The sequence below is a fragment of the Ctenocephalides felis genome, unplaced genomic scaffold (genome assembly GCF_003426905.1).
Source record: "Ctenocephalides felis isolate EL2017-DRISC unplaced genomic scaffold, ASM342690v1 CF-g0.4_SCAFFOLD_00845, whole genome shotgun sequence".
NCBI classification, from domain to species: Eukaryota; Metazoa; Arthropoda; class Insecta; order Siphonaptera; family Pulicidae; genus Ctenocephalides; species Ctenocephalides felis.
In genome coordinates, this window is record NW_020536999.1 from 89,360,079 (window position 1) to 89,385,765 (window position 25,687).

A 25,687-nucleotide genomic window follows, 5' to 3' on the forward strand; every position below is an offset into this window, starting at 1 on the left:
GGAAAGAAACATTTGATGTTTGCAGTTTTGAGAGAGCTTTACTTTAGCTCCCGGACTACCTGATCATTATGGAGTACTTCTAAAGTCAATCATTGGTGGTTATAAAAAAATTATATCGAGTTTGATTTTGTAACCTCTAAATCGTCAAAGAGTCCGCAGGGAAGGAATATTTGATGTTTGCAGTTTTGAGAGAGTACATCTAAGGTCAATCATTGTGTGTTATAAAAATTTATATCGAGTTTTTATTGTTTATATCGAAATAGTTTGATTTTGTAACCTCTAATTCGTCAAAGAGTCCGTGTTATCTGGTAGTTAAGGAGCATTTGGTGTTTGTGGTTTTGAGAGAGCCTTTACTTTAGCTCCCAGACTTCCTGATCATTGTGGAGTACTTCTAAGATTAATAATTGTGTGTTATAATAAGTTTATATCGAGTTTTTATTATTTATATCGAAATAGTTTGATTTTGTAACCTCTAAATCGTCAAAGAGTCCGTTTTTTTGTAGTTAAGGAGCATTTGGTGCTTGCGGTTTTGAGAGAGCCTTCACTTGAGCTCCCAGACTTTTGTGATCTTTGTAGTACTTCTGAAGTCCACAATTTGTGTTATAAAAAATTTATTTCGAGTTTTTATTTATTTATATCGAAGTAGTTTGATTTTGTAACCTCTAAATCGTCAAAGAGTCCGTTTTTTTGTAGTTAAGGAGCATTTGGTGCTTGCGGTTTTGAGAGAGCCTTCACTTGAGCTCCCAGACTTTGTGATCTTTGTAGAGTACTTCTGAAGTCCATCAATTTTGTGTTATAAAAAATTTATTTCGAGTTTTTAATTATTTATATCGAAGTAGTTTGATTTTGTAACCTCTAAATCGTCAAAGAGTCCGTGTTTTTGGTAGTTAAGGAGCATTTGGTGTTTGCGGTTTTGAGAGAGCCTTCACTTGAGCTCCCAGACTTTGTGATCTTTGTAGAGTACTTCTGAAGTCCATCAATTTTGTGTTATAAAAAATTATATCGAGTTTTTAATTATTTATATCGAAGTAGTTTGATTTTGTAACCTCTAAATCGTCAAAGAGTCCGTGTTTTTGGTAGTTAAGGAGCATTTGGTGTTTGCGGTTTTGAGAGAGCCTTTATTTTAGCTCCCAGACTTCCTGATCTTTGTGGAGTACTTCTAAGGCCATTCATTGTGTGTTATAAAAAAATTATATCGAGTTTTTAATTATTTATATCGAAATAGTTTGATTTTGTAACCTCTAAATCGTCAAAGAGTCCGTAGGAAAGGGACATTTGATGTTTGCAGTTTTGAGAGAGTCTTTACTTAGCTCCCAGACTTCCTGATCATTGTGGAGTACTTCTAAAGCCAATCATTGTGTGTTATACAAAATTTATATCGAGTTTTTAATTATTTATATCGAAGTAGTTTGATTTTGTAACCTCTAAATCATCAAAGAGTCCGTGTTATCTGGTAGTTAAGGAGCATTTGGTGTCTGCGGTTTTGAGAAAGCCTTTACTCTAGCTTCCAGACTTCCTGAACATTGTGGAGTACTTCTAAGGTCAATCATTGTGTGTTATAAAAAATTTATATCGAGTTTTTATTTATTTATATTTATACCGAAATAGTTTGATTTTGTAACCTCTAAATCGTCAAAGAGTCCGTGTTTTTTCGTAGTTGAAAAGCATTTGGTTTGCGGTTTTGAGGGAGCCTTTCCAGTTTCTAGACCTCCTGATCATTTTGGAGTACTTCTAAGGTCAATCATTGTGTGTTATAAAAAAATATATCGAGTTTTTATTATTTATACCAAAATAGTTTGATTTTGTAACCTCTAAATCGTCAAAGAGTCCGTGTTTTTTGGTAGTTAGGGAGCATTTGGTGTTTGCGTGTTTGAGAGAGCCTTTACTTGAGCTTCCAGACTTCCTTATCTTTGTGGAGTACTTCTAAAGTCAGTTCTAAGTGTGTTATACAAACTTTATCGAATTTTTTGTGACGACGACTGAATAGATTTTGATGGTTCGAAAACAGTTCGATTGGTATTTACTGTGGGGGCTCTTAGATTATTTTCCAGACCTTCTGATCACTATGGAGTACTTAAATCTGAATCGTTAAAGAGGCCGAGTCTTCTGATCATAAAGGAACATTTGACCTCCTTTTGTATTGTACAAACTTTTTGTTTATATACAGTGGTACCCCGCCTTACGAGTGACTCCTCGTACAAGATTTTTGAGATACGAGCTGCCGAAAGCACGGCTCGTTTTCTTCTTCATACGAGCAAAATTAGTAATACAAGCCTGTTGCATTTAACTGTATTTATACGCAAAAAATTACTACTGTACTTTGTGTAACACGTAATTTTTTTTACAAAACAAAATGTTCCTTAAAACTCCTCCAGATGACTCTGTAGTCAAATTTTCAGCCAAAAGATGTCGCCACTGTTGAAGAAGGTAAGTTTTTATTAATAGTCATTAATAAAATTATTATTTGTCATAATTTTATTATTATATGTTTTAGGTAATCGTTTTTGGTATCAGGGTGCATAGATTTTTCATGAATACAGTGATGAGTGGAACATGTCAATGGTGAGTGCGTATTTTATTTATTTATATATGACCTGCAAGATGATATATCAAATGTTTTATCTTATCTTAGTTTTTGTTAAATTTTAGATAATAAAGTAATTTAAATCGACCTTGTTTGCAGATTTAATAATCCGCTTTAAGTTGAAGTTCGTTTAAATAAACAAGAGATGTCGTAAACATGTTTTTCAAGTTCACTTGTAAAATTATCGTGTGTATTATATATATATATATATATATATATATATATATATATATATATTAGGGTGGTCCTTAACAAGGACATTTTCGAATTTTATTGCTCCCAAGGGCGCCAATGCTTACAAATGAATAAAAAATGACTCTTTAATAGTATTCTTAAATTTTCTAGAAAGTTTCTTATATTTGTTATTAACATACGTCATTAAATAAATTCTTGCGCCATCTGTATAGTATTCAAAGAACTCAAATATTATGACACATAAGAATATTTATAAATTACTTAACATCTAATTAAATCCTATTCATCATGGAATCAAGATTAAGAGCCTTTAGAAAATTATTTAAAATCCATACGTTTCGGCTAGCATCTTAGCCTTCATTCAGTGGCAATCAATTTAACTATAAAAATGAACACTAAATAAATAATTTGTAAGAAATTTTGTAAGAAAATCAATAATAATAATAAAAAAACACTAACAATTTTGTATCCTAATATAACAGACGAAAACATTATTACTCCATGGTATGAGTATGTGCACAGTGGTAAAATATATAGTTTTTAACATCACAAATGGCAAAACACATAAATAAACATGAGTAACTTTTAATAAGTTGTCGAAACTATGTATTGACTATTCGGATTCTTCTAAGATAGAAATGTCACGTTTTTTCTTGAAGCAGTTCTTAACATATGTTCAAATTTTACGAGGAAATTAAAAAAGCGATGAAATCTTGTCATTTTTTAAGAAATTTTGACACGCTATTTAGGAATCACGTGTTTGTTTCGTTCAGGGCCTTGTTGTCAAATTGTTTGTTTATGACCCTGTTGTTATGCATTTGCAGAAACAACCCCTAAGCGAATTTTCTTTTAATTACGTTCTCTTCAAAATCTAAAATTTTTGGCTTGAAAAAATCTATGTTATGGTTGAAATTATTTTTGTATTCGGTTAACATAGTCTTGAATTGCTTGGTATTTTTTCCGATATAAAAAAGTTCGCAATTAAAGCAATTAATCTGATATACTAAGTTCCTGAGGCGGTCAGAATTAAACGTAGATTCAATTTGTGTATTATCCCATTATGTATATAGGGTGTCCCAGAACTTAACGTTAAGCCGAAACGGGGTGATAGTATTGATCTTAACTCTCCTGAAAAAGAATTAGAAAATTTGGAAATTATGGGCTTTTAAGTGCAACCTAGACTTTTGAAGAAATTATGACTAATTTTGGTTACTGTAGTTAATTTTTTATTAATTTAATTCATTTAAACTTTGGAACCATAACTCTGAATAACATTTCTAGGACCACAGTAAAAATGATAGCACAATTGCACAAAGATTAAGACTTTTTTTTTCAATTATAAATTCAAAATTTTTAAAATTACTAGACTTTGAGAGGCCTCCTTTTCATTTCAAACGTCATTACTTTAATAATATGCAAATAAATATTTAAATAATTATAAGATTATGATAATTGTAATTGACAATCGTTACAGATAAGATAAGCAAGTATAAAAATGAATCTTGAACTTGTATAATTATTTAAATTAATTAATTAATAAAGACAACTCTAAAACACAACGCAGCATAGAAATGAAGTTAATAGTAAATATCTTTAATATATTAAATTTATATTAACTAATGATTTGAAATATAAAGTTTGCAGTAAACACCGTGTGATTTGAATTCTATCTGAAATCCACAAGCGTGACTTCAGCGCTGTGACACCGATGTGGAATTTATGTGGATTTCAGATTGCTACTTTCACTCGGTGTTTACTGGATTGCACCAACTAAAACAATAAATTCATTGATTTTCTTCTAGCTCTGCCTATTACTCTCAGTTTCATTCGTCCATGGTTGGCCGACCTTCTTCTCCCTTTGGGGCAGTTCTCAAGATGACACCACAACACAAGATGCATCACCAGATGATGGAATCCCTGCAGCCCTTGATGGAATCCCTGCAGCCCTTGATGGAGTCCCTGGAGCCTTTGATAGAGTTCCAGCAGCCCTTGATGGAGTCCCTGCTGCTGCTGGAACCCTGCTGAAGAAGCCAACCACAACCACCAACAACTACTACAACGACAACCGCAAGGTGGCCGACCGAGGAGACCACGACGCAGACCACGGGAATGGACACTACAACAACCAAACAGAGATGCCAACGACGACTACAGAGGTACCAACGACGACGACGGAGATGCCAACCACGGAAATGTTAGTGGAAAGAGTAATATATGGTAGTAAATTAGTAATAGTGTGCCAGAAGACAGGTTCAAGGTGTGAGCCACCATAAATAAATGATGTAAGGATTACCCTTCATCGTCTATAATTCCCATTACCACTTTTTACATATTTTTATGTATTTACCTTTCCAAATCTTTGCTTCCATGCTTCCTGATCCTGCACGGCTTTCAGTTCCCTGTATTTTCTCTTCTCGCGTAAGTCATCAACCATCTGCATTCTCTTTCTTCCAATCCTTTTATTCCTTCTGTTCTACCCTCGACGACGACGTGCAGGAGGCACTTTTTTTGCAGAACGGATCCAATCCAGTTTCCTTTTTTTTTTCAGTAGAGTCTTTTCTTCGCCCACCTTTTTCAAGACTTTTTTATTATCTTGTCAGTCCACTTTATCTTCTCCATCAGCCTCCAGCACCACATTTCAAAAATTTCCAAGTATTTCTTGACGACTTTTCTTAGAGTCTATGTCTCTGATCCGTACAGAGCTATGCTCCAGACGTAAATTTTACAAAGATCAGGAGGTCTGGTCACTGTACTAAGATTCCGTACTGTCAATGCGAGCTGAATGGCATTTGATAATCATTTGAATCATCAAAATCGGTTCAGCCGTATTCACTAGTACATTAATTTCACATTACTTTGTACAGCTCACCATGAATAATTTTGTAAGTACTCCAAAATGATCACTGACCACTAGTCTAACATTTTATGGTGTCGATACGAATCCAATGGTATTTGAATGATCAAAATCTGTTCAGACGTTTTTCAAAAAATCAGAAACTTCGTACATAAAGTACTTCAAAACGATCAAGATGCCATAAGTTGTTTTGTTGAGTTTTTTAATTAATATAATATATATTTTATTTTAAAAAAAGTATAACTTTTTTTTTTCTCCGGACTTCCTGATCGTTTTGGAGTACTTGTTATTATTTTATTCCGTCTTTTGGAGAAATTGCTGAAGCTATTTTGATGATTCAAAGTATTTTTGATACTAATGACAGTATCCAGTTAACTTTCATATCTTTATGTCCATGCTTCCTGATCACACTGGTGCTCTTCAAAGGCAATCATTTATTTTTAAAGAAAACTGCTAAACCGATTATGATCGGATAGTTCAACAAGCATTAGATTTCTGTATTGCAAAGACTTGGTTTAGTTTCCAGACTTCCTGCTCATAGTAGAGTACTTTATATGCGATATTTCTATTTTTGAGAGAACGGCTGAACCGATTTAGATGGTTCGAAAACCATTCTATTGGTACTGACAGCGCCAGGACTTAGTTAAGTTTTAGTTAGTTAAACCAAAGCAAGTTTAAATAAAATCATCAGATTTTTTACTAGCTATATTTCTATTCTTTGGGAGAACGACTGAACCGATTTTGATAGTTTAAAAGCCATTTTATTCGTATCGACAGCGCGAGGACTTAGTTTAGTTTTAGTTAATTAAACCAAAGCAGGTTCAAATAAAGTCATCAGATATTTTTACTAGTAGTAGAGTACTTTATATAATATTTTATACTTACTTCTGAGAGAACGACTGAACCGATTTTGATGGTTCGAAAACCATTCTATTGGTACTAGTTTTAGTTTATTAAAACAAAGCTGGTTTAAATAAAATCATCAGATTTTTTTTACTAGTAGTGGAGTACTTCATATACTATATTTCTATTTTTTGAGAGAACGACTGAACCGATTTTGATGGTTCGAAAGCCATTCTATACGTGTCGACAGCGCGAGTACTTGGTTAGTTTCAAAACAAATCAGGTTTAAATAAAATCATCAGATTTTTTTACTAGTAGTTAGTTTCCAGACTTCCTGCTCATAGTAGAGTACTTCATATGCTATATTTCTATTTTTTGAGAGAACAACTGAACCGATTTTCATGGTTCGAAAGCCATTCTATTGGTACTGACAGCGCGAGGACTTAGTTTAGTTTTAGTTAATTAAACCAAAGCAGGTTTAAATAAAATTGTCAGATTTTTTCTAGTAGTAGAGTGGTAGAGTACTTCATATGCTATATTTCAGAGAACGACTGAACCGATTTTGATGGTTCGAAAGCCATTCTGTTCGTATTGACAGCGCGAGGAGTTGGTTTAGTCTCAAACCAAAGCAGGTTTAAAAAAAACATCAGAGTTTTTTTACTATATTTCGGAGATATTAAATCATATTCATTTAATAAATCGTTTTATGTGTGAGACTACTGTAATTTTAATATTAAATCTAATATATAATATATGCTTATACATTGTTTGGAATTTTCTGAATTCTATGAACAAATTATTACTTTTATTATATAATTCTATTAACCAAATCTTTATTATGTTTAGACCGACTACAACCACAGAAGAACCAACCACCACCACGAAGTCAACAACGACAACGAGCAATACACCAACTCCAGGATTTCCAAATTGGGTGCTATAATTGGCAAGTGATAAGATAATATCCACTATTCAAATAACTATTAATGTTAAAAAAAAATTCAGTATTATAAAGAACACAAACAATATTAATAATAAGTTATTCTTTATATTCAGTAACAGTATTAATTCTGTTTGTTTATGTCGTTGTAAAAATTATACAAATAAATTAATTTGGAAATATGAACAAACAACGTGTATCGAGCGACTTGTAATGGATAACACAAAATGCTAATTTAGGTTTCCATATTTTAAATCTTAAATTATAACACACTGATGATGAGACAAATCTAGTCTCGAAACGTTTGTGAAAATTATTATTTAATAAATTAGTGCAAAAAGAGTGTTGTTTGTTCATATTTCCAAATTAATATCTACTATCCACTCAGAATACATTTGTTATAATATATATATATATATATATATATATTATAGAATTTTGTGATATGAGTGGAACCGAATATTAAATTTTGAATATGAACAATACAACACTCAGATTTTTAACACACATTTTATTTGGTAATTACCGACGTTTCGAGACCATGTTATACCTCATCTTCAGTGTAATTTCAAACATAATACACATTCTTTAATATTTTATTTAAATTACGTTAAATTATTTCGGTAATTTATTAAATTTTTGAAAATAGAAAAAACGCCAACTAATTACAATTGTAAAATTATAATACTTCTTGTTAAGTATAATAATTTTTACATTTATAACATGTCACTACTAATTTTAATTTAATTGTTATGTAAAAATATGTTTGTGATATATTTGAAAATATATTTTGTACTTCATATATTTTGTTCTCATTTCTAATATAAGAAATTATTCAGGTTTCTTTGTACTGTATTATCTTTACGAACCATATCTAGAAAAATGTTAACAACGGTTACCATGGCAACGACAATCGTAAAAATATTTACAGAAAATGTTTAGCAACGGTTGTTGGGCGACTTTAACGGCAATAGACTTTATATTTCTAGAAATAGATAAAGTTTCTGTATAGCCAGTTGGCCGAGACCGTTAAGTTACCACTACGGTTGCTCGGTGTTTCTCGGTTCAAATCCCAAAGATGCTTGAAAAATCAAATGTCTAGTTTTTCATAAATATCAAATATTAGTTCGACCTTGACACTTAGAATATTTCTGAAAAACAAAAAACTTGACTTGGCTCGCACTTGACTGTAAGAGAAAGATGACCAAGGTAGCAGAAGAACGGGGGGAAAGAGAAGGGTAGAGGCAGATGGATGAATAAGAGAGATGTGTATGATACATATACTTTATTCAAATTCAATATTAATACATTATAAGAATATAAAAATAACTATTATCATCAATATAACAAATAGCCGAGTGGTTAAGGTGACCGCGTACTCGGTGACATCAATCTGGAGGCAGAAGGTGAGGGGATCGAATCCGGCTGGAGGCGACGACGACCAACTCTGAAGCTGAAAAAATAGAGCAGTGCTGGTGGCTGGCTGTTGGCAGACGCAGAGGGTCCTGAAACGAACACACGAAGTGATGGTCAACCTGAGATTCATGATGCGAGAGGTTACACACAGAGAGACACATTGCGGACGAGTCATGCCGAACCCTAAAATCTACCAAAAAACAACACCAAAAAGGAAAAAAAATGTGAAAAAAGCGAAAAAAGCGGGAAAAGGAGGAGGGAAGAAGGAAGGAGGGGGAGGAGGGACCAAAAAAAACCCCTAAGTCCCAGATCAATTTTTCTCTTTTCTGTTCAGCGTTGAAACTTTTTTATGTTTTTTAGTGTTCCCTCACACCAATTCCCAAAGCCAACACTCGAATGAAATAAGGTCCACTTTGAAATTTTCGCAACGAGAAAGAATTACTGGGACTTAGTTAAAAAAAACTTAGTTAAAATTTTTAAATATGCCCCAATAAAACTTTCTCGTCTTGAAAATTTCAATGTGGTTCTCATTCATTCAAATGTTGGCTTCGAGATGATATAGCATGCATAAATAACTCGTCTGTCATAATCGAAAAGGTTTCAATATATATTGTTTTAATAAAATTAATCGGAAGGATTCTTTAATTAAAAGTTGGATTGATGTTAATCAAATCGAAGAAATGATCTTGAATGAATAAAAATTACTGAGCATGTGAAACCTTTACGATTATTCAAGACAAAAACAAATGTCGTTGACTTGAACAATATACAAAGTATTGAAAAAAATTTATAAAAGAAATTCAACAAAACTTGTAAAATGAAGTATTAAAAAATGTTCAAAAACTTGAAAATTAAAAATATCAAAACTGTTAAAAACCTCATTGTTAAATTTAAAAATTGAGATAGATAATTTTTAAAACTTGAATCAAATAATAAACTTGTAAACAAAATTATGTTTTGTCTAATCATTCAAGTCAACTGTTCGAAACTTCGATTGCATGTCCTGATCAAAATTGTTTTTAGCAATAAAAGAATAAAAATCTATAATTTAACTATGCAGCAATATAATCAAATTAATTTAAAATAAAATTACAATGAAAGTCTTTTGAAAGTTGCATTTAATCAATAATAATTAGGAATGTCATAATTGAGTCTTAAATATTTTGATCAAAACCAACAATCGTGTTATCATTAATAAAAATGTACATGCAGTCAATATCACTATAGGGAGAACACATGAATTTGATACTAGAAATGTAATTCTAAAATTCTTTACCAGAGAATAACAAACAACATCAACAAAGCTTTGTAAAATGAAGAATTTTGTAAATATAAAGGTAAATAACTTTAGCTTTATAAAATAAAATAAAAATCTTTGCCGTGTGAGATATATTTGTTGTTGAAATGTTATCTGATATACAGATTCAACAGAACTAAAGTTTCATCTGAAATACCATTAATTCAGGAATTGCACAAGGAGGGATGTCAGGACCCATTTTGCATATCCCTTACACAAATGATATTCAGATAAAAGTTGCTCAACAAATAAATGAAACCAAATCAAGTCATATTACTTTTACAAGAAGATCTCAGAGAAACCTTTTCTTTTAATTTATTATTTATGCAAGTATAATGAAAATAAATTAAGGTTAACAAATGTATACGAGAAGCAAAAACTGTATTATATTGATTTTTAAAATTGATAACAAAAATGAATCAATGTGTTTTCCCTGTAGTGAATTGTTTAAAAACATTTTTATGTATACAGAACATCACTTGCAAGTTTAACAATTAAACAAAGTGCGTCTATCAGATAGATATGCAAGTGATATTCGACATTTTTGCACATACGTCTGCTAAAGTAGTACTTGAGATAAATTGTATTTTATTTGTATTTAGAATTGCAAAAACAATGACAAAATATAGTTAAGCAAAATATCATGTCAAATATAAACATTTATTAAATAGATTATCTAATATATGAGCTCCAATTAAAAAAATATGAATTTAAACTTTAGACATAAGCGTCTGTATCAATAATATTACTATGCAATTATTTTAAATAAATAAATAAACATTTAGCAGATACATGTGCATAAAAGACTAAAGATGCACAAGTATAAACTTTATACAACATGGGCTGCTAGTCGAGCGCTAAATAAATGTGTAAAAATAGAAGGGACTGTGAAACTCTCACAACTGATTAAATGTCATATGTTTTATTTCAATAATATCATAATAATTGACTGATGACTGATAATTTTGTAAGAAATTATATTAATAATATTCATCATGATAGTCATTAATTACAATTAGGTATAAGTATGTATGTAGGTATGTAAGCAAGCGTTCTGTGCATATATGTGTGTATAATAGTAATAAGTAAAAATATATAGATGCCTTAATGTAAGTCTGTTAACATAAAATTTAGATTTATTTTTGTTATAATTGTTGTGATGTCTCATACCAGAACAATTGTCTGACTGAGATACAGTATGCACGAATTATATCAAATAAATAAATAAATAAAAAAAAAAGACAAAGTAATTCAAGTATTATCCGTTATAGTTTCATTTCAATAATATAATGGCAATTATTAATATCATTTCTAGAAAAACAATGAATGGATACAATGGAAAAAATACGAATATTAGCAGTCCATGTAGCATAAGTTCTATGTGCATGAGTCAGCAAATATTCACTGAAATACATACAGGCTGTTTTGATTTATACAATACAAATGCAAGAAATTATTTGTTATATGTTTTAGAATCAGTTTATCAGTGCATTATTTGTTTAACGATAAATTCCTGTTTATGATTTCAGAAAAGTATTCATTGACTCGTCGATGTATAAAGGTTGCTTGGACTCACATTGACGCTTCCACAGGTTGCTAGGAATTAAATCCAAGTCTCCTCCTCAAAATGAATCCTCCAAAGCATCTGCTAGAAGCTCCAGAGCTGAACATTTGTGAATCACTACATCACACTACTTTGATCACTGACTTTATAAACTTAATTTATAATTTGTAAATGTCCAAGTGGAGTCTTCGTGACTCAACACACGACACGACGAACAACAAAGCAACGAACTCTTTAGAGAATTTTGTGACCTAGATTTGAAAAAATACAGATACATCACAGAAGTACTTGCAGCCTTTCGAATCTTACATACTTGACATATTTGACAATTGCATATATGAATAAATATAAAGGATACATTGGAAGCTGTAAATAAAGTATTTGATTAAATGATTAATTAGAATTAAAAATTTTGACAGAGATAGGTTAAGGGTGAAGAACCTCGGTACGTATCTGCTCTAAAAACATATCATTACACACGAATTTTATATCAAAATGATGTGCATAATTAGTAGAACAATATAATGCATAAATTAATAACAACTAATTAGAAAAACAATTAAAATCACTAATTAATTAATTTGCACACATCTGTCACAAAATTCTCTATAAAAATGGCGGCCATCAAGAACGAACTGCCATGAAGTACGAAACTAATCAAAGTGACAAAGTCGAAGGCGCGAAATTCAAATTTTAAAACTAAAATTTTTAAATTCGCTTAATACTCTTTGTTTTTAAAGGTTACAATGATAAATAATTATAAAACATCTGCATATAGTGCGTACTTTAAAAACACCTGCATTAATACACTTTTTTATATTACTGTTAATTACTTGAAAACTATAATCAATAAACAATTTTAACTTACATTAGACAAGTTTCAAGAATAAATTTTGTACAATAATACAAACATACATATAGTACAATATACTCTTCTTTTTATCTATGAATACAATTATTTTTTAATAATAATTGTTATGCTAATAGTTTAAACTACATGTTCCAGTATCTTCAGTATAAATTTTGGTTACAAATTGTATCTCGTCTTCCACAAAGTGAAAAATGTTCTAAATAAAGTTTTAAAATGTCCTATAATCCTGCAAGTGTATCTTCATAGTACCTAAAATTTTTGAAAATTATTAATACTCATTGACTTTTCCACAATTCTTTACATTTCTTTTAAGTTATAGAATAAATTTTAAACATTTTATATTGCTTTGAACTACAATAATATTTTTCAGCATGTATTAATTAAATATATGTAAATAAAAATATTTATGCAATTTTATTTCTTTTATCTTCAATTTATCAAGTTTAATGTAAGTTATGCATTTATTCATTATCAATTAATAGTAGTAAATATTTATTACTTTACTTATTAATTTAAAAAATAACCTGTAATTCATATTATTGTTAACATATATATCTTCAAAAAATAATGCTATTCCCTAATTATTTATTTAAATTATTGAAAAGAATGTAAAATCGCCGTCGTAAACTTCCCGTAGGGCAAGTCATATAGTAATCTCAAAAAAATCGAAAATGAAAATTTTTATATATCTTTACGTTTCAAAACCTTCTGAACATTTTGGCATACCTTAGAAAAAATGGATGTATGTGTGTGTGTGTATGTGCGTGTATGTGTGTGTGTGCGGATACAAATTTTCGTCGACGATTTCGGGAACATGGATGAAGCGATTTGAATCATTCAAAAAACATTCGATTCGTATTGATAAGAAGACGATCTGATTAGTTTTTGGCAAAGGCAGGTCCAGCAGTAACGGAGATAAAGAGCAAAGAGTGCAGAAAATAGAAATCGAATTTTTGAGAGAACGGAGCATCCAATTTGAATGTTCTAAAAAACATTCAATTAGTAATGATTGGGAGAAGTGGTTATTAGTTTTTGGCAAAGGCAGGCCCAGCCATTTCGAAGAAACGAAGCTAAATGTGTAAAAAATGGCAGTTTTTGAGAAAACTAAGCGTCCGAGTTATATGATTCAGAACACTCTGCTTATCTTAACAAAATAATTGATTTTGGAAAAAAAATTGTTTCAACTTTATTTTTTTTTTCAAAAAAAAATTTTTTGTATATCGAAAGTAATTCACATTTAATTTTTAATTTTGACTATAGTTCTAATATACTTTAAATAAATAATTTCAACTTTGCAATTCAGTTTATATAATTCTTATAAATATTAGACAATGTTACAATATTTATAATAATCTATTTGAAAACTTTCAAAATTCCTCGGACCTTTCGTTACGGTACGGGAAGTTCTAGCAATTTGCCTTAAGGCACGATGCCATACATCCCACTAGTTATATATTTATTATTACAAAGTCATAATTAATTACTGTTGTTATTAATATAAAATATTATTTATAGATAAAATATAAATAATAATAATAAGAATTATTAATTTTGTAATAAAAAAAATATAAAAAATAATTTGTCAGAAGTGGGATTCGAACCCACGCCCACAGAAGTGGACTGCGACCTGAACGCAGCGCCTTAGACCACTCGGCCATCCTGACATACGAGCTTTAGCGATATATTGCAGTGATGACATACTATCGACTATGAAATACAAATAATTTATTATTAATATTTATAGATATTACAATATTATTAATAAAATAATAAACCAGCGGTAACAAATAATAATTTAAAAAAAACTCAATTTTGATTAGAACTTTGAAAAATAAAAATCGATTTTTAATTTTTTTTAACCCTTTCCACTCGCTAATTCCTAAATTAATATGAATTTTACGCCGGAGCGGCGACATCTAGTGGAAGGGGTTAAAATATTTGGAAAAAATTTACCTTTTTAAAAAATTTGATTTATCCTATGCTTTGAAATATTTTGGAAGTTCTCTCAAAACTGCTATTTTTTGCACATTTAGCTCCGTACCTCCGAAACGGCTAGACCTGCCTTTGCCAAAAACTAATCACCACTTTTCCCCATCATTGCAAATTGAATGTTTTTTGGATCATTCAAATCGGATGCTCCATTCTCTCAAAAACTCGATTTCTATTTACTGCTTTCTTGCTCCCTACCTCCGAAACGGCTGAACCTGCTTTGTCCAAAAACTAATAAGCACGTCTGCTTATCAATAGGAATCGAATGGTTTTTTGAATCATTCAAATCGGTTGAAACATGTTCCCAAAATAGTCGACGAAAATTTATATCCGTATACCAGCACACGCACATATACATCAATTTATTCTAATATTTGCAAAAATGTTCAGAAAGTTTTGAAACGTAAATTTGGATATATACAAATTCTTATTTTCGATTTTTTTTGCGATTACTATAACTTAGTTTTCGTCCACGATTTCGGTCGCACGGGATCTTTGATAGAGAGATGTGCTAATTAGTTTTTGGCAAAGGCAGGTCCAGCTATTTCGGAGATACGGAGCAAAGAGTGCAGAAAATAAAAATCGAGTTTTTGAGAGAACGGAGCATCCGATTTGAATAATCCAAAAAAATATTCAATTCGTAATGATGACGAGAAGTGGAGATTAGTTTTTGGCAAAGGCAGGTCCAGCCGTTTCGTTGATACAGAGCAAAGAAAACAGAAAATAGAAATAGCAGTTTTTAAAAGAACTAATCGTCCGATTTTCATGATCCAAAAAATATTCAATTGGTAATAATGACGAGAAGTGGGGATTAGTTTTTGGCAAAGACAGGTCCAGTCGTTTCGGAGATACGGAGCTAAATATGCAAAAAATAGCAGTTTTTGAGAGAACTAAGCATCTGATGATTTCAACAATCTTTGAAACGACTTGACCTGTCTTTGCTAAAAACTAATCGCCATGGTGCACACTTATCCCCATCATTATGAATAGAATATTTATTGAATTATTCAAATCGGACGCTCCGTTTTCTCAAAAACTGAATTACCATTTTTTGCACTTTTTGTCCCGTATCTTCGAAATGGCTGGACTTGCCTTAGACAAAAACTAATCAACACTTCTCCTTATCAATACAAATCGAATGTTTTTTGAATTATTTAAATCGGTTCATCCGTGTTCTCGAAATCGTCGACGAAAATATTGTATCCGCACACACACATACATTGATTTTTTCTAAGGTAATGCCAAAATGTTCAGAAACCTCTGAAACGTAAAGATATATAAAATTTTTCATTTTCGATTTTCATCATTAAATCGTGATTTAATTATTATTAACGGCATTAATTAATGCATAAAGAAATAACGAAATTTATTTTTAAAACAAAATTTTTTCAAAATTAGAAATATTTTTATGTTGGTGACGCTGAAATGTTGTGCAGCTGTCAAACAGACTAATGAATGACTATGAAATAAACAAAACATATTTATTTAGTTATTTAATTATTACACAAAGTTATAGATTAAAAGTAATAATAAATATATTATAAATTAATAAATTTAAATATAAATAGTAGTGTACGAGTGCAGTGATAAATTGATAAACATAAAATACATGTAGGTTAGATCACAGGGGTAATTTTTATTAAATTTAATTTATACAAAATGAACTATAAATATTTAATTTCTGATAAAAGTATGCAAGGAATAAATAGAACTGAATTCTAACTTTTATATTTCAGCTTTATAATAAAATAAAAGATTATAACAAGAAGTTGTGTCAATTTCCCTATCTGTCAAATATAAAGTGTCTTGAAGAAAAAATCATTTTGTTTCCATAAATTGTGCAAATTAGACTTCTTCCAACTTAAGGTAAAATTACAGAACAAGTTTATTGTAAATTAGATTCTACAACAAAAGTTTCATGAGAAATAAATTTAAACATTCGTGATGACAGGAGGAGCAAAATGATAGGATAAAAGTACTTTCTATAGTGCAACTATCTTAAAATGTCAGAAGCAACAACTGCCTTCACCAGTGTTCCGGAAATAAAAATTGAACCCCCAGAATTTCTATTCGAAGACATTAAATGGGAAATAGAGGAAGAGCCTGAATCTTGTTCAAAAGATGAAGAAACATGCCTTGAAGAAGACAAACAAAAAGTAAATCAGACTGCTCGTTATAAGTGTGAGGTGTGCAATAGATCGTTCACAAAGCGAAATAATTTTAAAAAACATCAAGCAGTTCATAAAAGTGAATGTATATATTGTTCAACAACCTTTTTAGATGCAAATGCACTGAAACTACATCTGAAAACTCATGCAGAGGAAAAACCTTTTGTATGCACAATATGCAATATAGGATTCACTATGAAAAATCATTTAGATCAACACGTTTGTGCTCAAGCCGAGGAACAAACTTTAAACTTCAATGATAATGCAGACCAAAATATTTGTGCAGAAACCCCTTATAAATGCCAAGTATGTGATAAAACATTCATGCATCCACGTAACTTAAAACAACACATGCTCATTCACAGTGAGGATTCCCCCAATAAATGTAAAGTATGTGATAAGAAATTCTCACAATCCAGGAACCTGCAACAACATATGCTGATTCACAGTGGTGAACGACAATACAAATGCATAATTTGTAACCAGACATTCACCCGAATGAGCAGCTTAAAAAAACATATGCCAATTCACAGCGGTGTACGCGCCCATAATTGTGAAATATGCAATCAGACATTCACACATTTATATTGTTTAAAAAGGCACATGCTCGTTCACGGTGGGGAAAGCTCCTATAAATGTGAAACATGTGATAAGACATTCAAACATTCCTGTAGCTTGAAAAAACATATGCTCATTCACACTAGAGATCGTCCCCATAAATGTGAAACATGTTATGAGACATTCACACAACAAATACAACTGAAAAGACATATGCTGGTACACAGTGGGAAACAACTACACACTTGTGAAATATGCAATGAGACTTTTGCTCATTATTCTAGCATGAAACGTCATATGCTCGTTCACAGTGGGGAAGACTCCCATAAATGTGATGTATGTGACAAGACTTTTACACGAGCCAATAATCTGAAAAAGCACATGGACACTCATACAGGAGAGTAATAACAAATAATAAATATGCAATAAAGGTCATGAAAAAACGCATGGCTGTTCTTTATCCAAACATTCATGAAGTTTGAAAAAACATGCTCATTCACACTGCAGATCGTCCCCATAAATGTGGAACATGTTATGAGACATTCACGCAACTCATTCACCTGAAAAGACATATGCTGGTACACAGTGGGAAACAACTACATACTTGTGAAATATGCAATGAGACTTTTGCTCATTATTCTAGCATGAAACGACATATGCTTGTTCACAGTGGGGAAGACTCCCATAAATGTGATGTATGTGATAAGACATTTACACGAGCCGATAATCTGAAAAAGCACATGGACACTCATACAGGAGTGTAATAACAAATATTAAATATGCAATAATGGTCACCGAAAGAGACCTTGCAATAAAGGTTTATCTTATTGAAAGACATTAATTTTGTACAACAAAATAAATACTATTATAACAATTTATATATAAATATTATAAAGATAAATAAACAGGTAACAATAATGAGTATTATCAACTACTCATGTAAATATTGTATTTTAATAATGTTTTATATTGTAAATATTGTAATAATGTGGTGAATCCACATGTAATTTTTTATTAAAGGTTGGATATTTTATTTATTTGTTTAATTATTCTGTAATATATTAATAAACTAGTGGTGTATGGCATTGTGCCTTAAGGCAAATTGCTGGAACTTTCCATACCGTACCGAAATGTTCGAGGAATATTAAATGTTTTCAACTAGATTATTAAAATATTGTAACATTGTCTAATATTTATAACAATTTTAAAAACTGAATTGCAAAGTTGAAATTATTTGTTTGAAGTGTATTAGAACTTTAGTCAAAATTAAAATTAAAATCTGAATTATTTTTGATATACACAAATAAAATTTTTGGAAAAAAAATTAAAACTTTTTTTTTTCTAAAAACTATTATTATTTTGTGAAAACAAGCAAAAAGTTCTTTGAATCATTCAAATCGGCTGCTTAGTTCTCTCAAAAACTGCCATTTTTTGTACATTTAGCTCTGTACCTTCCAAATGGCTGGACCTGCCTTTGCCAAAAACTAATTACCTCTTCTCCCACACATTAGAAATTAAAAGTTTTTTAGATCATTCAAATCATATACACCGTTCTCTCAAGAAGTCGATTTGTATTTTCTGCACTCTTGGCTCGGTATCTCCGTAACGGCTGGACCAGTCTTTGCCAAAAACTAATCAGCATATCTCCCTATAAATAGCAATCGAATGTTTTTTGAACCTTTCAAATCGGTTGATCTGTGCGCCTGAAAACGTGACCGAAAAATTGTATCCACACACACACACACCCATCCATTTTTTCTGAGGTATGCCAAAATGTTTAGAAACTTTCAAAACGTCGAGAAATGTAAAAATTTTACCTTGCCCTATGGGAAGTTAAAAATAGGATTATGCACTAACCTTGTATGGATTGATGTTGTTTCACCACTAATCTCCTGGTGCCTGTAAATCTGCTAGGACTATCAGCGTCACTAAAACACTATTTCCATAATAGATTCAAATTTCATTAACTTTTCATTACTTAAATTTACTCACAACTTAGTAGCCTTTGGGTCAAAATTATATATATCATCTAATATCAGGTTTCGGACATAAATTTTGCAAAATTATAATAGAAAATGAATTTGTAATCAGCATTAAAATTAGCTGATATCGACTTTATTTTTGCTGGTTCTAGAAACAATAAACAATCCATTAATACTCGTGGCTAGAAATAATGCAAAATATAGAAGCTATTGAATATGAGTTTTATAGTATTCATATACTATCTTGTCAAAAATTTTACCTTGGGGTTTGAGTATTGTAATAAGTGCTTGAGCAAATACCAAAGAACAAAATCATTCATTTTGATTTTTTTCGTGTTAATTATGGTTTTATTCTCTATAAAAACTAACTTTTCAACACAAGCGTGAACTAGATCATCATTAATATCAATATTAGTTGGTATAATAACCCTCCTGTATCAATAACTGATTTTTTATGTAATTAATGATATACATATTCTTCTTGATCAGCCGATTGGCAACCTATATACATATCTAAAACATTGCAATGAAATTTTACATAGGTCATTTACAACATTGTTTATTTATATTTAAAATATATACAAACTGCACAAACATTTAACATAAACCTCTTATTTTGTTTAATATTTGTGTTGATCCCTTATTATATAAGATTGTCACTTTGGAAAATCACTTTGTTTTTTTTACCACAAATATTTTTTTATTTATTTATTAAATTTAACTATATATTTTTGAACCTAACATCAAACTTAAGCCCTATAATTATTAAATGATTTGAATATATTTTAAGGCTTGTATGTAAAAAAATCTGATTTAGTATATTTATAATTACTTTCTGCTATGGACAAGCATGTGCCTTTTCAAAGTATTTATTTGTGTAAAACTCTTATCACATATTTCACAACAATGAAGACGATCTCCAGTGTGAATTAACATATGTCTTTTCAAGTGACTTGCTCTTGTGAATGTATTATAGCATATTTTACATTACTTGTGTTTATCCCTTATTATAGCATAATTCATAATTAATATATTTATTATTTCTTTCTAGTATGGACAAGCATGTGCCTTTTCAAAGTATTTATTTGTGTGAAACTCTTATTGCATATTTCACAACAATGAGGACGATGTCCAGTATGAATAAGCATATGCCTTTTCAAATGACTCTTTTGTGACTGTATTATAGCATATTTTACATTACTTGTGTTTATCCCTTATTATAGCATAATTCATAATTAATATATTTATTATTACTTTCTAGTATGGACAAGCATGTGCCTTTTCAAAGTATTTATGTGTGTGAAACTCTTATTGCATATTTCACAACAATGAGGACGATGTCCAGTATGAATAAGCATATGCCTTTTCAGGTGACTCGCTCTTGTGAATGTATTATAGCATATTTTACATTACTTGTGTTTATCCCTTATTATAGCATAATTCATAATTAATATATTTATTATTACTTTCTAGTATGGACAAGCATATGCCTTTTCAAAGTATTTATTTGTGTGAAACTCTTATTGCATATTTCACAACAATGAGGACGATCTCCAGTGTGAATTAGCATATGCCTTTTCAAGTGACTCTTTTGTGAATGTATTATAGCATATTTTACATTACTTGTGTTTATCCCTTATTATAGTATAATTCAGATTTAGTATATTTATTATTACTTTCTGGTATGGACAAGCATGTGCCTTTTCAAAGTATTTATTTGTGTGAAACTCTTATCACATATTTCACAACAATGAGGACGATCTCCAGTGTGAATTAGCATACGTCTTTTCAAGCTACTTACTCTTGTGAATGTATTATAGCATATTTTACATTACTTGTGTTTATCCCTTATTATAGCATAATTCATAATTAATATAATTATTATTTCTTTCTAGTATGGACAAGCATATGCCTTTTCAAAGTAGTTACTTGTGTGAAACTCTTATTGCATATTTCACAACAATGAGGACGATGTCCAGTATGAATAAGCATATGCCTTTTCAGATGACTCGCTCTTGTGAATGCATTAAAGCAAATTTTACACTTATGAGGGCAATCCCCCCTGTGAATAAGCATATGTTCTTTCAAGGTATTCAATTCCTTAAATGCCTTATCACATAATTCACATTTAAAAGAACGTTCTTCATTGTGAACGAGCATATGTTTTTTTAAAGTATCCAATCGCGTGAATTTCTTATTGCATATTACACAATTATGAGGGCGCTCCCCACTGTGAATTTGCATATGTGTTTTTAAGCTACTCGATTGTGTGAATCTTTGATTACAAAGTTTGCAAATATGGGGGCGATCTCCACTGTGAGCGAGTGTATGTTTTTTCAAGCTTCTCGAATGAATGAATGTTTTATCACATATGTTACATTTGTAGGAGCGTTTTTGACTGTGGACGTTCATATGATCTTTCATGTTACTCAATAGTGTGAATGTCTTATGGCATTTTTCACATTTATATGGGCGCTCCCCATTGTGAACGCGCATGTGTTGTTTTAAATGACTCGATTGTGTGAATATCTTATCACATAGTTCACATTTATGGGGGCTAGTCCCACTGTGAATGAGCATGTGGTTTTTCAAGCTGCATGGATATTGGAATGCCTTATTACATACTTGACATTTATGAAGACCTTCTGCAGCATTAGCAGGAATATTTTGTTTATGCTTATCAGATTCATTGGAGTTTGAAGTTTGTTGTCCGGCTTGAACACAAACGTGTTGATCTAAATGATTTTTCATGGTGAATACTTTATTGCATATTGTGCATACAAAAGGCTTTTCATCAGTATGAACTGTTACATGTATTTCTAAAGCACTTGCATCTGGAAAAGTCATTGAACAATATGTACATTCTATTTTATAAAATACAACAGCAATACCCCGCTTAACGCTGTTTGGTTTAGCGCTCTTTTATTAACTTCCCGAGGGCAAGTTATAGTAATCGCAAAAAAATCGAGAACGAAAATTTGTATATATCTTTACGTTTCAAAGGTTTCTGAACAAATAGAACTTTCGATGGAGTTTGTAAAAATGAGTTTGTCTACCTACTGAAATAGTGGATCAAAATTCATTAAAAATGATCCGAATTTTGACAGGAACTCAAAAGTAAGGCTTGGTGTTAGAGATGCTCTATCCGTTTATAAAGAACTTTTAAGAAAAAGGCAAAAAACATTAGACGTTTTTGTCACAAAAAGGCAGAATACTGAAAACCCGGAAGGCTAACTAAATATAACTGACTTAAAATTTATTTATTTGTTTATTTATGAATATTTATTTTATTATTGAAGTAAAACTTCTTTAGGCGTGACTAGGGTGTAAATCCGTACAAATGCAACGGAAGTCCGTTACGGTGGAGCTATACGTCATTCGCTCGATTCGAGGTCGATTGTGATCAGTCGTCGTGTATGTGAATAGAAATCTGTCGTTGTATGCGTACATTTTAAAGTTACATTGTAGTACATATCTTGATTTAATGAAAAATGCCTGAATCAGAAGAATATTTTACCCTGTTCCTTGAAAATAATAATACAAATTAAACATTTGTGCCGTGAACTAAATGTAAATTTATTGATTAGAAATTATTTCTATATTATTTGTAGTTACTATAAATCTTTGAAGTTATTAAAATGTAAAATATTTTTTAGGCAAGACAGATATTACAGCTGTTCAAAGAATGAGATTATATCGCGAGCGAAAAAGTAAAAAAAATACAAGCAGTCAATGAATGTATGTTGATTTTAATTACATGAAGTTCTTCATACACAATTACATGATGAGTTAAGTTGCAAAAACAATATTTGTTTAGGCATTGTTTAACATAATCCACTGTGTGAACAAATATTGAAAAATTTATTAAACAGCAATTACTTTATTTCTCTAACGAAGGTTCATTTCTAAGTGCTAATTACAATGACAAACCGATCGTACCATATTTGAAGTATGACTTTAAATACATTATTGTTTTCAAATATTTTCACATATCTTTAATACTATTATGTATATATAATTTACAATTCATCATTATATAAATGTGTATAATGGTTGGCACTAATAAATGTGTGCATCACGAGTGTTACCATATTACTAATAAACATTATTCAAAATTGTTATATTACGTATTTATTTTTACTTAACTTAAATTTGCTACTTTGTACAGTAGTAAATAAGTTTTACTTCAATCTCGTGTAAAACTTACGTGCACACTTTTTTTTATATTTACTTTTATCCTTGCAAGAAATAAAAATGTGATATTATTTTGGGCTTTAAGAAATAAATGCTTGGATTCATTTTTATCAAAGAAACATACTTTTTAAATTTAGTTTAAATCAATTTCCTAGACATGTTCCCCTAAAGATGGCCTGGTTTAGTGCTGCTTTGCATTAGGCTCTAGTTTAGTGAAACGTATCACCCATGTTAAGCGGGGTATTACTGTACCAGATGCTATTTTAAATTATATTGTAAATAATCTACTTTAAATTACACTTACCACAAGGAGCCTGAATTAATTCCTGCTTGACCTCTTCTTCTATCTCTACTACAGAATTCATGAAGCGCTTCAAACATGTTGTCTCATTTTCTAAACACAATTCAAGCTCTTCCTTTATTTCATTTTTAATGTCTTCAATTGAACTTTCTGGTGGTTCGATTTTAATTTTTGGTTCATTGTCAGGGATAGTTGTTGCTTCTGACATTTTGAAATACTTGCACTAGGTGTATTCTATAAATATTGTGAAAATTTAGTTGATAATGAATTTAACTAAATTTATAAATGGACACATGAGTTGTTGACAACTGAGCAATTGATTTTATTTTCACAAGGACAATGAATTTCATATTTATTCTTTCAGCTTCCAGTTAATGCAAATGTTTAAGAGGGTATTCTAGTGTAGAGCAATGAATTTTAGGTTATTTTTAAAGTGTCGTAAAAGAAAGCAATGAATGTTTTTACTATCCATTTTTTCACCACTTGTTTATTAATATTATTAAAATACAAAACAAACATTAACAAATAAAAAAGTTGAAAATTGTAAAAACTGGCAGCTGATAAAGTGGGTGAGCTCAAAAAATTGGCACCTCAGTCTTGACATGATTTCAACCCTCCTAGGCATCGGAAATGCAAAAAATAAAAAGATTATTAATCTACAATGATGTCGCAATCGCCCGAACTAGCGATGGGTAAAAATTTTTTTTTTTTACAAATTGGCGACTGTTTGAAAAAAAAGTGTTTTTTTCTGTTTTTTTGAGTTTCTCGAATTTTTTAAAAATAATAAAAATTGGAATTTGGGGATAATCCTAGTTCAGGCTATAGATAGGTCTATAAACAAGACTCTCTGTCTGAGGAAAGTCTGTTCTGAGGAAAACGCATTTAAAGTTTTGAGTGAAGCCAAACCAGTATGGAGACCGAGTCAGTAAAATGCCTATATCTCCAAAAACAATTCAAATTTTCAAAAACCTTCTCATACCCATATTCTTAGATAGTTAAACTTTGAAAATATGAAATAAAAAAAAAGATTTTTTTGATTTTCTACACTAGAACACCCCCTTAAATCTAATTCTTAAGAAATTTTTGTCTCGGAATCAAATCTACAATAAACTTGTTCTGTAATGTTACCTTAATTTGAAAGAAGTCTAATTTGCACAATTTATGTTAGCAAAATGATTTTTTCCTCAAGACACTTCATATTTGACAGATAGGGAAATTGACACAACTTCTTGTAAAAAGCTTTTATTTTATTATAAAGCTGAAATACAAAAGTTAGAATTAAGTTCTAATTATACTTTGCATACTTTTATCAAGAAGTAAATATTCATAGTTCTTTTTGTATAAATTAAGCTTAATGAAAATTATTCTTGTGAACTAACCTAAATGTATTCTATATTACTTCTATGTTCATCAATTTATCACAAATACTGCACGCGTACACTATTTTTTATATTTAAATTTATTAATTTATAATATATTTATTATTATTTTTAATCTATAACTTTGTGTAACAATTAAATAAATAAGAAATAATATGTTTATTCCAGTCATTCATTTAACAGTTTGTTTGACAGCTGCACAAGATTTCAGCGTTACCAACATAAAAATATTTCTAATTTTGAAATAAAACTGTTTTAAAAATATTTTTCGTTATTTCTTTATTTATTAATTAATGGCAATAATAACAAGTGGTGTATGGCATCGTGCCTTAATGCAAATTGCTAAAATAAAACTTAGTTTTTTACCAAAAACAATCGTTTCGTCAACACAAACAGAAAGCTTTTTGAATCATTCAAATCGGATGCTTAGTTCTCTCAAAAACTGCCATTTTTTGCATATTTTGGCTCCGTATCTTCGAAACGGCTAGACCTACCTTTACCGAAATCTAATCACCACTTCTCCCCATCATTTCGAATTGAATGTTTTTTGAA

At 30.4% G+C, this 25,687-nt stretch overlaps 2 protein-coding genes, 2 long non-coding RNA genes and 1 other non-coding gene across 5 annotated transcripts; 2 read left to right on the forward strand and 3 right to left on the reverse strand.

The window, feature by feature from the left end:
- Positions 1 to 4,907: 4,907 nt before the first annotated feature.
- On the forward strand, positions 4,908 to 7,606 carry LOC113363647. Its single transcript, XR_003365935.1, has 2 exons — positions 4,908 to 4,973; positions 7,323 to 7,606. It is a non-coding gene; the product is annotated as an uncharacterized LOC113363647 (long non-coding RNA).
- Positions 7,607 to 14,144: 6,538 nt separating this feature from the next.
- Positions 14,145 to 14,228, reverse strand: Trnal-cag. Its single transcript has one exon. It is a non-coding gene; the product is annotated as a tRNA-Leu (tRNA).
- Positions 14,229 to 16,289: 2,061 nt separating this feature from the next.
- Positions 16,290 to 18,158, forward strand: LOC113363358 (gastrula zinc finger protein XlCGF8.2DB-like). The gene is made up of 2 exons (XM_026605851.1): positions 16,290 to 16,419; positions 16,505 to 18,158. The coding sequence occupies exon 2, from the start codon at positions 16,557 to 16,559 to the stop codon at positions 17,682 to 17,684; it is 1,128 nt and encodes a 375-aa protein (XP_026461636.1). The 5' UTR covers positions 16,290 to 16,419; positions 16,505 to 16,556; the 3' UTR covers positions 17,685 to 18,158.
- Positions 18,159 to 20,963: 2,805 nt separating this feature from the next.
- Positions 20,964 to 23,872, reverse strand: LOC113362919 (zinc finger protein 708-like). The gene is made up of 2 exons (XM_026605415.1): positions 23,760 to 23,872; positions 20,964 to 22,095 (listed from the first exon to the last, which is right to left on the reverse strand). The coding sequence occupies exons 1-2, from the start codon at positions 23,818 to 23,820 to the stop codon at positions 21,143 to 21,145; spliced, it is 1,014 nt and encodes a 337-aa protein (XP_026461200.1). The 5' UTR covers positions 23,821 to 23,872; the 3' UTR covers positions 20,964 to 21,142.
- A 9-nt stretch (positions 23,873 to 23,881) lies between these two features.
- Positions 23,882 to 25,195, reverse strand: LOC113372613. Its single transcript, XR_003366777.1, has 3 exons — positions 25,136 to 25,195; positions 24,885 to 25,014; positions 23,882 to 23,990 (listed from the first exon to the last, which is right to left on the reverse strand). It is a non-coding gene; the product is annotated as an uncharacterized LOC113372613 (long non-coding RNA).
- Positions 25,196 to 25,687: the final 492 nt, after the last annotated feature.